Here is a 16,684-nt window from a genome sequence, read left to right on the forward strand (position 1 = left end):
TGCGATTTTATCTCTCGGCCAAAAACAACATAAACAACAACAACGCTTACATATACAACACTCACCGAGGCCAGTTTGATGCATTCTGCATACAAAAGCCGTTCGTTTGCAAAGCATTACATTGATTTACTCGCAACTTTCGTAATTCTGAGTTCCTCTCATAATGATTTTTAGGACGACCTCCTTTTCTAGAGAAATAGTTTTACGTTTTGCTAGTGTGTATTATAAACTCTAACCTGAATTTTAATTCCATATGAATTAAATCAGGGTTTGGTAAAAGAATGGGAAACTCACGTGAAACTGTTCGATTTTCCCCAAAAATTTCTTGGAACAAAAGATCAAATTCGATACGATTAGGAAACATCCACTAATCTGAGATTGAAATTATACAAGAGCATGAAACGATAAATATGGTCAATGCAGATGACAATTTTTCAATATATTTACATGTTGACCACATTTTTTTTAGCAAAGTATTTCTTATCTCTGTTAAAATTTAGCTAAATGAAAATTTGAAATTCAAACAATTCGGCATTTTTTCAAAATGGTTTTTTCCAATGACCAAATTGGAATTTCATGACGAATTTAAATTTGGAAATAATATATCGCCAACCATTAATAACAAGCTATTAGCAGTGTTCCCAGGCAAAGTAAAAAATTCAGAGACGTTCCCAAAAGTAAATAATGGATGACCGGTGTCAATGATTTCGCAAGAAACTAAAACGTTGAATCCTTAGAGACTTCTATTAGACAACAGGGTTAGATCCAAACATTTATAAAAAATGAAGTCACTGTTTTGGAGAGGATCGATCGGGCAACTGTATCCTTTTTTGGGTTATGTGCGCGCGGCAGAGGCAGGCGCCGGTGGCGAAAGCAGAGAGTTTTGCGCGCCGAAATCTGCGGTCGGCACAAAGGGCGTTAAAAGGGAAAATTTGCCGCGTGCAGGAAAGAAGGCGGAACGAGCAGCAAGCCAAAAACAAACTCATTTCAGCAACACGTACACGAGCAAGAGCGAGAGAGAGCCGGCGCTTTTTATTGCTCGCACACCATATCTGCTTAACGATTTCTTGGCTTGGCCGGCGTCTTGCCTGCTCTTTCCGTACACTCGCGCGTATCGAGAGACGGCGGCGGCGGCGGCCGGGGCTGACTGAGAGCAAGAGGAAGACACGACCCGCCGTAAAAGAAACAATAATAGTAATATTTGGCTACTTTAGATAAGCACCGAACACGCAGGGGACGTGAAACATGGATACACCGCCCGTTCCCGAACAATTGCTGCCAGACGAAATTAAACCTTTCTCCCACTTTTATTGATCCATTCTTACGAACAACCAATATATAAAACTATTGCAACGTATAGCATTTACGACCATGTTGCCAGATGCGAATTAAGGCTTATGCACTCGAGGATGTCATTCAGATTAAATTAAATGTAGCTACCTGCTCTGATGTACGTAGCGAGTTACTGTTAATAACTCCTGTGTTGTACATTAGTTACACAGAAATTTCTGAGCAGGAAAATTCATTACAATTACACACATATTCAGAGTAGTTGTTGTATTTTATTAGATCTCCACAACTAGCAGAAATTTCTTTTGTTAATTGACGGCAAGAAACACAAAATACAGAGTTGAAAACATGTAAAAAGATGAAAAAAATCATCCATACTCTTATTATTATTTGTTACCATTTCAAGTCCAGCCAGCTTTAACATGGAGTTATATTAGACAATATTAATTAAAATGTTGACCCTTGAGGCTAGTCCTTACTTGTCCAATTAAAACGAACTTCCTCGTTGCCTTAACACCTTTTCTTTTAATTTCTAATTCCGATGATTTTAATCGTCACAGTAGCGCCCGATTTCATGGAAAACCAAGACTGGCTCCAAAAATACCAAAAAAAATATTCACTAAAACAAAAAGTCGCCGACATGGAAGAATTTATGTTCATTTTAATTTTATTTGCCCAATTTTATTTTAAATAAATATAATACCTTTTTTAAAAATATTGTATCAGAGCCTGTGCACGGCGCTAAAGGGCACAGACTAACAATGCTTTAAAAAGGTTCGGCAAAAAATTAAAAGTGCAGAAAAAGCTCTTTTCATATGAGAGGGGTAATTCGATTTTCATGAAATTGGTTGCCTCTATAGGTAGGAAATCAAACAAAACTGTATAACATTTCAAATGGCGTCAAGTTTGTTCCTTTTGCACTTCTTGAAACAATCAATTTTGAAGCAAGTGGTGTATTGTGCCCCTGTCAGAAAGAGCAATTTTAGGATTTTTTTAAAAATAAAATACTTTTGATTCGTCACTTTCCCTAGAAGTTGACAGCATACCAAGTTTCACTCCAATTGTTTGATCCTTTCTAACTCTGTTCCTAAAATTGGAAAGAACTGTTAGATTTACCATTTAAAAAAATCAAATTCTTCGGTATAGTTTAAAAATAAAATCCAAAATAATTTTTACAAGCGTAATTTTACAATTTAATATAAATCTAATTTGGACATAGCTTCAAGTTAAGCTGGAACTAGTCGGAAAATAAAGTGACGCACTTGGCAACAGGGAAATAACATAACAAAAGTCAGCATTGTGCTTCAACAACGGAGTGGCTTCTTTAAATGAAAATTTTCCAATTTCCCCATTGCGAAATTTGCAAGGGACAGTTTAGCGCTCAGCCCTCGGTGCGAGGGGCAGCCGGGCCTTGTGCTCGGCGTTGGCGGCGGCGGGGGCGAGCTGGGACAGCGGGGTGGGGGCGGCGCTGGCGCGCCACGGGCGGCTCCTGTGCCGCGGCTGCTGCTGTCAGAGCGTCTCTCTGCTTCGGCCCGGTGATGACGACCGCTGGCCGTGCGTGTGCCGTCTAGTCTGCTGCTCTGCGACGCCCGTCGAAACGCGAAAACCTACTCAACCCACTCAACTCGCAACTGACCAGCCGACCGACTCCTCCGCAAGGATGCTGCCCGCCACCAAGCACGTGCTGTTCGCCCTCGCCCTCCACGTTTTCGGTCAGTACACACACGTTTTTTGGCATGACAGGGTTGTTTTTATTTTCGAGACCCAAAAAATATACATGTTGTGGAAATTTTAAAACACAATAAAGGACCATTTTTTATAATAAAAACAATTCGACGGAAAGTAAAGTTCCTTCCCTCAGTAGTATTAAGATTAAATTATGGCGATAAATGCCTGGCTATGAATGTTGTACATTTTAAAATTTAAAAGAAGGAAAATTATCAGTATTTTTTAAAAAAAATTCAAAGAACAATTGGTGAGTTTGACTAAAACATTCTTATTTTAAATATCTTAATAGTTAAAATCAATTATGTGTATTCTCCAGATAGATGTTACTTTTGATATTTATTTGTATTTTATACAACCTAGGAGATAGAAAGTTTTTAAGTAGAATTTCAAGAATAAAAAATCCGTAAAACAATCAAAAAAATTGTATTACTGCACTAAACGATAAGAAAAAAATAAAAAAATAAATCTTTCGTTTTGCTTGAGAATTCAATAAAACATGCAGGCTTAAAAATAAAATTTCAAGTCATGAAATCAAATGGATGACAATATTAAATTTATTAAAATTATCTCACTTTTTATCATGGGAAGCGACCGTTTCAACTCCTCAAGTCACATTAGCAGTATAATATATTTGTGAAATAAAATTTATACAACAGAGTTAGTCGCTTAATTATCTTATATTCTGAATCATTGACTGTAGAAAACGATTCACTGCATCCGTTGTAGAGCACAAATCAAAAAGAAAATATAAGTCATCACATATATATTTATTTACTCTGTGAAAGACGCGCTACTCAAGCTCCCTGCATCACGGCTCTCTTGCAAAACCGAGATCTATCCAACAGTGTATGAAATCTTTTGGGAAAACTCTTTGATATAAATTAAAATAAAATTTCAAGTAAGGGACAGTCCCCAACATTTGAAACTCATTCTAACTTTGCAGACACATTTCTAAAAAATTTAAAATGCTTCCAAAGTAAGTTCTGGTTTTAAATGAATCCGTGGGGATCAATTCATGAATTGGAAACATGAATTATTCAGGGGTTTGCATAGCATCAATCCTCCTTAAACATTTCTCTTTAAAGACCCCCTAATAGTGAACTGTTGCCGGTACTTTTAAGTTTGAAAACGTTTGTTGGCACATTCAACTGATTTTTTTTATCGCAAGTATATATTTTAGTGTCAACGGGAATTTTTACTCGACAATCCGTCCCGACCATTTGTTTAAATTACAACATGGTGAAAAAGTTCATCCTTATAAGGAGCCATTTAAATTAATTACGTAAACATATTGCACTATAAGATCTGCAGATATTGGTTAGTTGTTGTTTTTGCGTAGGTCTCGATCAGAAATCTGGTTCGGCGCACTCTGAATTAATTATCACGCTTTAACGAGGAGTGCCGGCAGCAGCGTTCGACATACACACAGACTATGCGATCCGATACGAAAAGGACGACGCGCGCGATTTAAAATTCAAATTTGAGCGCTTATTAGTTGTGCTCGCGAGCATTGTTTCGGCATCAATAATTCATTACACTCGCACTTAGTATGCAGCCCGTGCGCGCGTTTGATCAGATTATTATGGCCGTTAATTTGGCCAATCAGATTTATGGCCGCGGCATCAATTGACGGACGAGCGCACTGCTGGCTGCACTCGATCACTCAACGCCTGCGGCCTGCATGCACCTGCCTGCAATAACTGATGCGGTTGCGGGGACGTGACAAAATCATCCCAATTCGTTTGCTCTAAAGTTGAACATGTCAATGCTCAACTTATAATGTCATCAAACTTGCATTGATTTTTAGATTTAATTTTTCATAGATTTTTTAATTTGCTGAAATGGAAACTAAAATTCCGATTATATCCGAAGAAACATTTATAGAGAAAGAAGGTAAAACTGGTAGTTTTATATATAAGTATGAACTTGATTAGTGCAATATTCTGAAAAATTAATTTTTACCGATTTATGTTAAACATTTGCTGAAGATATGGAAACGCGTAAAATTTCCCCAGGTAACTTTTTTAATAGCTGGGAAAATTGGTTCCAAAGTTTTCAAGTTAATCAAGTGGCTTGCCAATTAAAAGAAATCATATGGTTTATTTCGCTAGAAAGGAAAATTACCGTACTCTTTGCACGCCACCTAATAGATAGATAGATTAGAGGAATCAAAATGAATCGAAAAATTCATCGAGAAACTGTTTATTCTGGATAGTTCTAAAACTTTTCTCTTATATATTATTATTCCTGCTAAAATTTATAACAAAAATAAAATTTACTGTGTTTTGGCGAAATCTATTTTACTTTGCATATATTCAGAAATATAACACCATTTTTTCACTTATTTTTATTTTGTTCTTTTTTTCACGCCCCTCTGGCATTTTACGCTTTGAATCTGTTTTATCAGTAATTGAATCGGAGCTGATTAGTCGGGTATGGCGCGGATGGCTCCCTTTTTGTGTGTGCGCAAACGAACGACTGCGGGCCAATCAGGTAATTATTTTTACATTTGATTGCAATGTAATGGCTTTGATTGCTCAGCTAACCGCGCCGCATTAAAATTTCACCGGAGGCTAATGCAAATCCGATAAAATCACTCTCTGCATATCGCTGCTGAATCAAATGTTAATTGAAATTTCGCCACGCCTTCTAATGATATGATAACAAAGCCTATAAAGCACAGCTTGCGGGGACGAACTATATTAGGTAAAGCAGCTTGGTCAACTGCATGACATCGGTGTTTTGAGAATATTTCGGACTGAGCGTTTTAACAGCCGCTTTCCGCTCTCATGACCAACCGCTCTAAACAATGAATGGGTTAGTGGTGCACGAGGAAGGAGGAAAACCGTGCCACGAGTCACGAATAGATGGGTGACAGTGGAAACAAACAGGGATTATAGTGCCCAATTCGGAATTAAAATCGTTTCATTTGTAAAAAAATTGACTCAAAACTCTTTCCCTTTTGTTAAAAATATTCGTTGGTGGCCTATAATCTCGCTTTTTATATAGATAATGAATTTATTGATTAATTGATTTTATTTCCAAACCTAGAGTCAAATTATCACTGGCAGTAAATCATTATTTACGCTGGAAGAATCTAAACAAATAGTTTGATGAATTTTAGCATTTTCAAAGCGGTTTCAATTTTGGTCCCAATTCATCCAACGATGTGGAGTAACTGTGAAATCATCAACATTTTGAGTTGGTAGACAGTTAGTTCTAGCCGCTTGATAGGCATGCACCAACCTGTAAAACTATTGCCTTTTTGAATTTAAAAAATATTTTTTTCTGGTCATTGATCTTCTAACCAACATTAAACCTGATCGTAGCAAAACAGAATCGGAAGATAATGTTTGATTGGTCATTGCGTTGACTTGCTAATTGCAAATGCTACACAATCCCCAAGCTATCATAAGGAAATTTGAAACTCTCCGCAATCTGCTATTGTATTAGTATAATTTTTCGCTTGCAAAAAACGATCTGTTTCAAGCAGAAGCGATCTCACTGCAAAATTAAAATACCGAACGACCCAATTAATCTAGCTGCAGTTTTGGCTCGATTTGTGTTTGATTTGACAGCGCGCAGCAGTGGTGCAAAATTAAAAAGGCGTCGTGTCTGCTTTTATCCGCACGTTCTTGAGGATAATTTTTAGTGCTCTCGCAGCAGTAAAGTCGCATTTTTACAGCTGGCTCTCGCTGGGCACTCTAATGCGGCGTAATGCAATAATGCAGCTCGCCGCTTTTATTGTTCTAATCCCTGGACGCGCGCGCAATAACTGAATTATGTCCTCAGCAACGTGTATCTGCTTTGTCCGCCGCCGTCCGTTCGGCCCTAATTCAATTGGTCGTGCGGCCGCCTTTTTCCAGCCAGTCCCTTTGAAACCAGCAAGAGCGCATAAGCCAAAATTGAGCTCTATGCGTCAAAATCATCCGTCAAAGATTTTATTCTCACCGATATTTCTTTTTCAATTATTATAAAAGCAAGATGGCAAAGTCCCATATAATTCCTGAGAGTGTACTAAAGTGATAATCGTTTTGACCATAGAATCAAGCACGAATCGTGAGTTTTTTTTTTTAGTAATGTGTGATACATTTTTAAAACTGAGTTTTCTTTTGTATTTGCTAAACCAGAAAATCAATAATTTAATCATGATTTTGCTGAAAATCTCAAAAAAGTCTAATTTTACGATTCCCCCCCCCCGCGCTTTTCCAACACTTCACGCCTTCTTTTTCAAATTACTGGGAAACCACGTCTCCATTTGAAAATTACCTCCAACTACGCCCTCTTTCAGAGTTTGTGATTTAAAGAGAACCCAGCAGTGCAGGACACATGTTTTTTATGTAAAAAAACAGCAAAATTAAAAAAAAACATCAGAAATTTCTCCAAGGTTATTCGTGACAATCGATTTTATATCACACCGCAATAAAACGACCGTATCAATATTTTTTTACATCCATAACTTTGCTCTTTAGGAAAATTTAAAATTTTCAGCTTTGTAAGAAATTTAGCATCATTAACTTGCTTAATTAGACTATAATTTAATGATCAAGTTTTGTCCTAATCTGCTTTTGTCACTTCAAAACTGCAGTGCTGCATTTGCTGACTCCAATTATAGCAAGTTGCAGTGCCGACTCAATGCCAATTAGCCAAGTTTTTGGAGCGGAAAATTGTATGTTTTGCAAGAGTTTTGCTGCTGGTGTACAATGCATGCTAGTTAGTAGACTCGTGTCTCAATACCATACCATTACTTCGTGCTAAATAATTCTAATAATTTCTATCAATGCGCGGATTTAACTTTAGAATATAGTTGGACTCATTAAAAGGTCTAAAATGACTATATTTTTAATCATAGAACCAGTTGTTACAATTTTTACCTTCAAAATTTTGAGTAGGATCCAAAGCAAGGAGTATACATATCCGAATTTTAGAGTTGCGTGGATTCGAGCCAAGAGTGCAGAGGGCCAGAAGTAATCTTCGTCATCACTCTCGCTCTTATCAAAGTTGGACGAGGCCGGAGGGTTTACGTTTTTGCCCGGCTGTGCATATGATGCGCTTTTGTAGCGAATTAAAGGAGTGCAAAAAGTGCTTGGTCATCACGTCTGCCCTCGCAGCCGAGATAATTCGCGCGCGGCTAATTGGAGGGCAAAAAGCCGATTTCGTAAATAATTACCATGAAACACAAAAGATCTTTGTTTGCAACCGGATTTTCACGCCGGCTTTTTGTATCCGAAAATTCTTTGAGAAATTTTGGGAAGAAGAACCTCTAACAATAATTGATAACGTTAGATTTAAATCGGTAAAGAATTAAAATATTTTAGAATGGTATAATTTTAGTGGATTTTTGCAAGACCAAATTTAAAAATGTTTTAGAATAGTCGGCTACAATTTGCACTTGATAGAATTGTTAGTTATAAATCTACAATGTGATATCATCAAGAGATAACCTTGATAAAGTTAAAAATTTAAATTTAACAATATTTTGCCAAAAAAGATTGCAGCTTTTCATCGTTTGATATTCTTCTCGTTGAAATCTATTCAACGGTGTATGAAACTTTTTTGGGAAACTTTCTAATAAGATTTTAAGTCGGGAGACAGTTCTTTTACCATTTGACAAGTGTGCCAAATCTTGCAGCCACTTAAATAAAATTATAATGCAACCTATAGGCCAATAATTGAATCCTTGAGGATTAGTATATGCATTGGCAGCAAGGATTGTCAGCGGTTTGGCAGCAACAATCCTCCTTAAATTAGCAAATTAAAGTTAAAACCTTTAAATTAATGTTTTTCCTGGTAGCATATACCGTTAAATACAAAATGGAGCATTTCCAGAAGAACCTAAAAGGTTAATTTTTTTAAACTTTTTTTATATTTACGTGTAGAACCAAATTTTTGACACAGGAATCCATATAGTTGTGCAGGATGGGGGAAAGTTGAAATTCAAGGCATAAGCCAATTTTCTTGCCTGGAAGGGTGCGAGAGAGTGGTTTTCTGGCCGAATATAACGCAATTATTATTTCGGTGGTGAGCGTCAAATGTGGCGGTGAGCTCGACACGCGAATGTTCAGGGATTTGGTCCTTGCGGTCTGACCCAAAACCCTCTCTACTTCTCTCAACAGGCTTCCGTGCTGAGAACAATCACGTTGCTACTCCTCTCGGACTCTGGTTTTCGCCCTCTGCTGTCATTTTCTCAAGGATTTTGTAACGTATTTTTTTGCAAAATGAAACGAAATCTTCTTCATTGTTTAACCACGCAACTAGCAAAAAGCTTTGCGGTTCAAAGCAGTTCTCAGCCTCTTTTCAGCTCGGCAGCTTCGTCCGTCTGAAAACCGACTCTCCTCTCCGCATTTTTCAAATCCATCTCCGGCACAAAAGCGCTGCGCACGATTAAATGTTGATTTTGGCCTCGCCTGCAATTTTTAACCCCCTGTTTGCTCTCCGCTGTTTTTCCCTTCTGATCCGCTTTGCGAGTTGCCTCCTTTCGCGTTGTTATTGTTTCGCGTCGGGCTAATGTTAACTTCATCTTTTTCAAAATAATATTTTTGATGTATACCAAACAGAACCTCAAATATTGCGCGCCGCGAGACGTGCTTCCTTTTTACTCTTTCAAATGTCTTTCTGATTGTTCAGCTCGCAGCTTTTGTTACACAACTGCTAGGGCTAAATATTTTTCTCGAATGGAATGATTGGTTTTTATTGTATGAGTTTAGATCTGAGTGAGTGTATGGTGTCAAATATTTTCTAATAAACGAAAATTCTTGTTTATTCTTGCATGGTCAAGACATATGAAACGTAAAATTTGAAAATTTATAAAAAGAAGAAAACCTAAAAAATTAAGAAAAACACAGCGGTAATTTTTTCAAATTCAATTTAGCCTTACGATAATTTTAAATTTCATTAAAATCAAGAACTATACAGCAACAATCTTTAGGTGACCGTAAAGTCCCTAAAATTTAATTTTAACATCATATGTTTTATATGAGTAGCAAAATGGCTGGATTATATAAAAAATCCATAATATATTGAACGTGAATATTTGTCAGAGGTTTATTTTTTTACTAAATCAACGTTGATGCATCCAAGGCGTTTTCAATTATGGTAATATGTTTTATTCAGGGCTTTCCTGCTCAAGATTTTATGCTGTTTCACATTAATCAGGAGCTAAACAAGAAATTTCAATGCTTTTTTGTATATTTTCCCTTTAAAATTCAATAATCAAACATTTATAACAGGCTCAACAAATAATATGGATGTCTATGCAGATGACCAGAAATAGAAAAATATGTTTGCAGTCCAAAAGATTTGTTCACCTCTTTGAGTGGGCTCTTGATTTGCAATTTTTGGTAATTTTTAATTTTTCAGGGATAATAATAAAAAAGTACATAAAATATATATTGCATGTAAAATATAAAAACATCCTTGCTGGTTTTTCAGAAAAAAAAACTAAAGTAAACCAAGACGCACAATATAGTGTGAAACCTGGTCCCATTAGTAAAAAATGCCATGAGTTTCCATTCGATTTCCAGCAAATAATTGCACTAATCCCCAAACTCGCCAAGTGTTTCTGGACCTTTGCTCAGCACTTTAATCTAAATAAAGAATATTCGTCTACATTGCATCCCTTTAATTACGATTTGATTCATGACATATGGCGACTGAAGACATTAGTGCTCAGGTGAAGTTTGGCCCATAAATACTGAATTTATGCATTTCGGCATTTCGCGATATAATTGTAATAATGGGGGACGAGCGATTGAACAAATACCGCGGCGACGGCGATGGCGCAATTGATAATAATTGGCTTTGCGGCCTCGCGCGTGTGTGTGTTTCGCACAAACAAACGAGTTTTTCGCTCCCTCTCATTACTCATCGGGGAGGTGCGCGAATTGGCCGCGCGCGTCCATTTGCGAAATTCGTACACGCGCGCACTGCTGCCGGCGTTAATTTGCAATATCGACCTGACACACACCGACATCGACATAAATTCCTGTGCATGCCACGCAACGTCAACTCGCGCGCGTCCGGAACGCGGATAGGGCTCGGAGGAAATGTTTTAATTCAGATCGTTTCTCGATATCTCAGCAAGAGAGCGTGCCTCTAGGATTTCAATCAGTTCTTCTGCGTGGCACGCTTTGCCTTTCCGCAAGTAATTTGAACGGGATTACTTCCACGCTGGGATATGGCTGGCAGAAAGAAAGTTAACAAACGTTCGATTGCATAATCAATCTGCGAGGAACGTATGTTGATTGGAAGAAATTGCAATTATGCTTAGCTCTTTCTAGGCTTCTAAACTGGAAATTAGCTGCATTTCTAAACTTCGGGGCTGACATAATTGTAAATTTTACACAAATATAGTTACATAATCAAAGCTTATATAGGGGTAAATTTTTTTAGAATTGTTCAGCAAAATTAACTACTTTTAAAATCAGCAAAGGGATTTAAAATCGTTTTTGCATGTTTATTGTTATTAGCAAGGCTGTGAAAGGTACATGATTTTTTAAAGCTTTTAGAATGTTTTCGGAAAATACAAGAAAACATTTTACAGAATGGAACCTAAATCATCATAATGTTAAATACTTTTGAGTTAGAAAAATCTCTTGTAGGAGTCAAAATTTTGAACCTTTTCCACAGATTTTAGCCGATTTTCATACTTTAAGGCGGGTTTGGCAGTATTTGACGTTTTTAAGTAAAATTCACATTGCTTGGAACTGTATTTAATCCGTTCCCGTGTCAGATTAGAAGAGCTCACACTGGGAGCTATGTTTGCTTACCCTAACGGAACATTTGGAATATTAAATTACATCGTGGATATAGAGTTTCGTATCATTTCCACATAAATAATTTAAACCGGCAGTACTCTCTTCCTTTTCTCTTGAGTTTTGCAATACTTTTTCTTAATATGCAATTAAGTTCATCCAGTCGCGGTATAATTGATGCTTCCTCATTGGCTGTCTTTCATCTTTCGTCAGCATTACGTGGGTGGATAGTTGGTGCGGTTCATAATAATTAGCTGCTTAATCAGCCGCGTTTAATACGGCGCATTCCTCAATTTACGATATTGCCGCCGACACGCACTCTCGCGTTTCATTAAGGACCGCACTTTCGAGGTTCGAGAGTGCAGTGTCGCCAAAAATGTGCACAGCTTTATCGGCCGTAAAGCGAGAGTTCCAAAAAGTTCTCGAGGCGCAGCGCACAAATTGTATGTGCATATAAAGCTGCAAAAGTGGTCTCGCTCGTTTTATCGTCGTCGTCACCGAGCACTAACAATTGAAATTTCGTGCGCGCCATACGCGCGCGCACGGCCAGAAATCGGAATTCGGAAACGGCGCCGCCAGAGAGGCCATTAAACACAGTCGGACAGTTTTGTGCAGCCAATCGAGTAATATTAAGTTATGAACTGTCGTGGAAAATCGTTTGTGCTCAACGAATTTTCCTGCCTCCACACTGCACGCTTTAATAGCATTTTTCGCGTTTTAAAAACCGGAAAAATCGGATTAACTGTAAAAATGTTTTTATGCCCGTACAATCGCAGTTTGCGTAGAGGTATTGTTTGGTTTCCACCGAGATAATGTTGCTTTAGGCCTGTGAAAACATTTAGCGTAGCACTTTTCAGGCACGAAAATTTTGTTCGGTTTGAATTTGATTTAAAATCGCAAATTCTCAACCAAGTTCACCTCTATCCCATTCTAAACCCTTTCGATGTACAGTTAATATATTTTGACCACCAAAACCAGGGTTTGACATACAAGCAGAGCGGATAATGGACAAAAAGACAGAGTTCAGTGGTTTCTTTTGTCAAATAACCACTATTTTAGAGACTTATAAAAATAGGATTCAAAACTTTTGGAAGACATTATAATTAATTTACACTCGTCATTCCTTTTCTTTTCAATAGTTGAAACCTACACCGATTATTAATTCATCTTGCAGATAAGTTTCTCTTGAGTGTGAACAACTTAATTTTTTTTCGATTTAAAGTTTAAGGCGGGTTTCTGTTCTTTCTACTCTCGTCTCACGGCCCTTTTGATTCAACCGAAATTGCCTCGTACACATGGGTTTCTGCAGTTTTGGCAGTGTCGAGTGGCACTCGTGATAATTAGGCCAATTAAGTGTGACCCAATTCGCGTGTTTGGCAAAAGTGTCGGCTGCTGGAAAAGCAGCACTGGAGGGTCCGTTTGAATATAACTCGCTGCTCTCCTTGCCAAGCGATAAAAATATCCAAGAGCGCCTCTTTGGCATAAATTTGCAGTAAAACTTAACAATCAGATTCAATTTTCATGCGCGAGGGAGACCACAGAGCGGCGGTCGGGGGCGGAATTTTTATTGGCCTTGTTCACCACCCTTGTTTTCGACCTCCTTCTATAGTCTTCACGTCCAGATCGATCTTTCTCATTCATTCGTTCGTTCATTCGTTTGCGGAGAGTAATTAAAAGCGTTTCTAATTTCAATGGCTGCAATTTCATTTTCTAACGAGAGGGAGAAAAAAATTAATGTTTGCTCTGCGCTGCGAGTAATATAGCAAGTCGGCTCTTTCATTACGAGGAAGTTGATTGCCAACCTTTGTTTTCACCCCTTAATTGCAGGGTTATTATCCACGCAAAGTGGCACTCGGCTGCAGCGCTCGTCCATTTCTCATCCGAAAATTTGGCAGACCATGAAATCCGAATCGACGGGAATGCGGCAAACCGCAATCAGCTTCCTTTCCAATTATTTGTTTGCTGCGCAAATTTTAATTATTGCGATGGCTGTTTTCAATACCGAGAGACCACGCAGACCATCTGAGGCCCGTTGAAATGATGAAAAGTGTGAATTATGCACGCTCTACGCCAACGCACATCAAAAGCGTCATTTTTCCCTACTACTAATTACACACCACTGTACAAGCGTGTGTGTATTTTGCCTCCGCAGCAGCGTGCACAATGGAAAACAAATTTATTTTCAATTTGAGCGAAAACCATTAGGTGGATGTGCGTTGTCCACTAAATAAATATCCGAAAAATCGCTATTAGCGCTGGATTTGTATCAATGACGCTTTGTGCGGTTTTTCCGCTGCCTGTATTTTTAATGTGAGGGATTATATCGATTACTTTAGAGACAAGCGCGTTTATATAAAAAGAAACATATTTTCCAAAATAGATGATTTTACATTAAAAATTAATCCTAAGAGGGGAACGGCATATTTGCGTTTTCTGTTTCACTTGATTTTGGTCTCTAATTTGTGTTATGTTTTAAATCACGGAGTAGCTGCTGCCACTGTCATGGTTTTAGAATTTGGAACAATATTTTTCTAAAACGCAATTTGATGTTTTATTCACAAGACGAAATCATCAAAATAAAACTTTCAAAGAAATAACATTCCAAATTTAAAGAAAATGTTCACAGTACGTTCTTGCTTTTTAAAACACTTCTTTTAAATATACTTTTTCTAAATTTTTAAAAATACAGAAAGTTGATAGCTTCCCATTATGCATTTCAGTTGAAGTGTGTGTCGAAGAAAAATATTCTTCTTCTCACATTGTACAGCATATAATAGTTTTAATTTATTTATTTAATGAATTTGTTTCACGTGGTGATGTTCAATTTGCGAAAAAATACAAACTGGACCGCAAATGATTTTTTTCTAGCGGAATTTCTGCGTAGAAAGGCAAAATTTGATATCCCCAAAAACACTACTTGCTTTTTTTAATTTCTCCATGGGATTCTTCGAAATTTTTCATTTACTTTGACTTTTGTGAGCTCCGTCTCATTGTCAGCTTCTTTACTGTTAGAAAATGGCGTGGTGCTGGAAAGACCCACGAGTTTCGCAGTAAACATTCTCCTTTTTATCTTTTCCGCCGACGAAGCCGGAAAAAGCGTGTGTATGTGAGAAATATTGCGTTTCAGCACATCTCGGCGAGTTTTGATGCGATTTTTTTGCAGAGCAAAAGGCTCATTATTAATTTTGGCGCGGCGCCACGCAATTGGCTGACTCGCGTTTTATTCGGAGAAGCCATAAAACGATCGGGTAAAAATTGTCGTCAGCATCATCTAATTAATTACGGGCGGACGCCGCGTGGGACCATATTTACTTTTAATCGAGATCTAATTAGTGCGTCTTGTACGAACAACGTTGCTGATGTGATCGAGCTGAAAGCAGGCGAAATGCATTTCTTGAGAGAAGTTGAGAGCGTCATTTGCGAAAACTCTGATGAATAATAGGCAGCGATCCCGAGAATTTAAGCTTATTACACCCACTTGTGCTTCTCTACTTTCGTTTAGCGCCCGGGATACCTTGGCAATTGAATTAAAAAGTTTCGCCCGCCTGCTTTCCAACTTTCCCTCCTTCTCTATCCCTTCTTTCTCTCTTTCTTCTCTCTTAAGCCACCACCGCGTCTTTTTATTTGCTTTTTTATTAATTCAAAAGCCGACGAATTTCTGATGCATAATCAAATAATGGATCGCCATTTTTCGCCCTCTCGCTTTCTCCCCTTTTTTCCCACCGCCCTTCAACTTTTTCGCCCACCGGCTAAATTCTCCCGGCCGCTAAACTTCGTCTTCAAACTTAAAAAAATTCACTCGTGCAGTTTGCGGTTGCTCAAGAATAACAAGAAAGGGTATCCGTATCCTGGTTAAATATGTTAATTGCGCCTATTCTGGGAAAATTGCCTCAGCTCGTTTGAGCCAAATTTCATCCCATTTATTTTGAAAATTCAAAAGTAACTTAAATCTACCTGAAAAGTGAGTAGGGTTGGTTTTTATTAATTTGCCAATTTCCATCAATTTAATAACAGAAGTTAATCGATTTACTTGCGAAAATTACTGATTTAAAATTGCAGTTTTTATTATCAAAAGATTCTCTATGAACAGCAGTGACAACTGGAAGAGGGCATCCCTTGCGGCAATTTTGAACTGGGGGAGATGTTCTCAGGATATTTAAGAAAAAGACGCGGCCCATTTAGCAAAGTGTGGGCATTGCAGCTAAAATTTACTGGTTTTGCAATAAATTCCAAATCAATCAGTTTTCAAAATAAGTCAAAATTCTCAAAAACACGAAAAACACCTAAATTGTGATTATTTGAAGGTTCCCTAACATCATTAATATATTCGATGATCGATTTTGCACAATCCTAGGTATTGGAAAAGATTTTAAATAATTCTGAAAATGATTTTTGGGTAATTATATTAAAGAAATGGATTCTGATCGAAGAAAACGATAAAAATCAAACGCGAAACAGAATTATTGCATGTCCGAATAATGCTTTTTAAGACATATCATCTTAGTTGAACCTTCAATTCTGCAAAATGATATGCTTTTTTCATCGACATCATTTTTCAAATAAAAAGCGCAAACGAATACAGAATGTTTAACTTTTCACCATATTTCGGTCCTCTCAAGTTGTCCAATTTTAGCTGCGAAATGATATTATCTCTGCAAAGTTATCTGAGTATACATCTGAATGGCAACAAGATGCGGGAATTTCGCTCATCATTTCGCGAGCGTCAATCCTCTTTAAGAAAAGGAAAAGTGTAATGATCCTTTTTCTCAGAGGTCTCGCTCGCTATTTCCCCATCTGCATCTCTCGCTCTCTCATCTCCATTTTCAGCGTGTGCTCAGATGAAATTATTTTCGTCGTAAAAATACGGCGCGCGCGTTTCCTCGCGGGCTGGCGGGCGGGCGCGCAATAATTTC

The 16,684-nt window shown here is 37.7% G+C and overlaps 1 protein-coding gene across 1 annotated transcript in view; it reads left to right on the forward strand.

The window, feature by feature from the left end:
* Nucleotides 1–2,789: 2,789 nt before the first annotated feature.
* Nucleotides 2,790–16,684, forward strand: part of LOC135940060 (uncharacterized) — a 102,310-nt gene continuing 88,415 nt past the window's right edge. The window contains exon 1 of the mRNA XM_065484731.1: nucleotides 2,790–3,002. Within this exon, the coding sequence (XP_065340803.1) occupies nucleotides 2,951–3,002 (52 nt within the window). The 5' untranslated portion in view covers nucleotides 2,790–2,950. The remainder of the gene's footprint in view (nucleotides 3,003–16,684) is intronic.

This window comes from Cloeon dipterum, chromosome 3, assembly GCF_949628265.1.
Source record: "Cloeon dipterum chromosome 3, ieCloDipt1.1, whole genome shotgun sequence".
Lineage (NCBI taxonomy): Eukaryota > Metazoa > Arthropoda > Insecta > Ephemeroptera > Baetidae > Cloeon > Cloeon dipterum.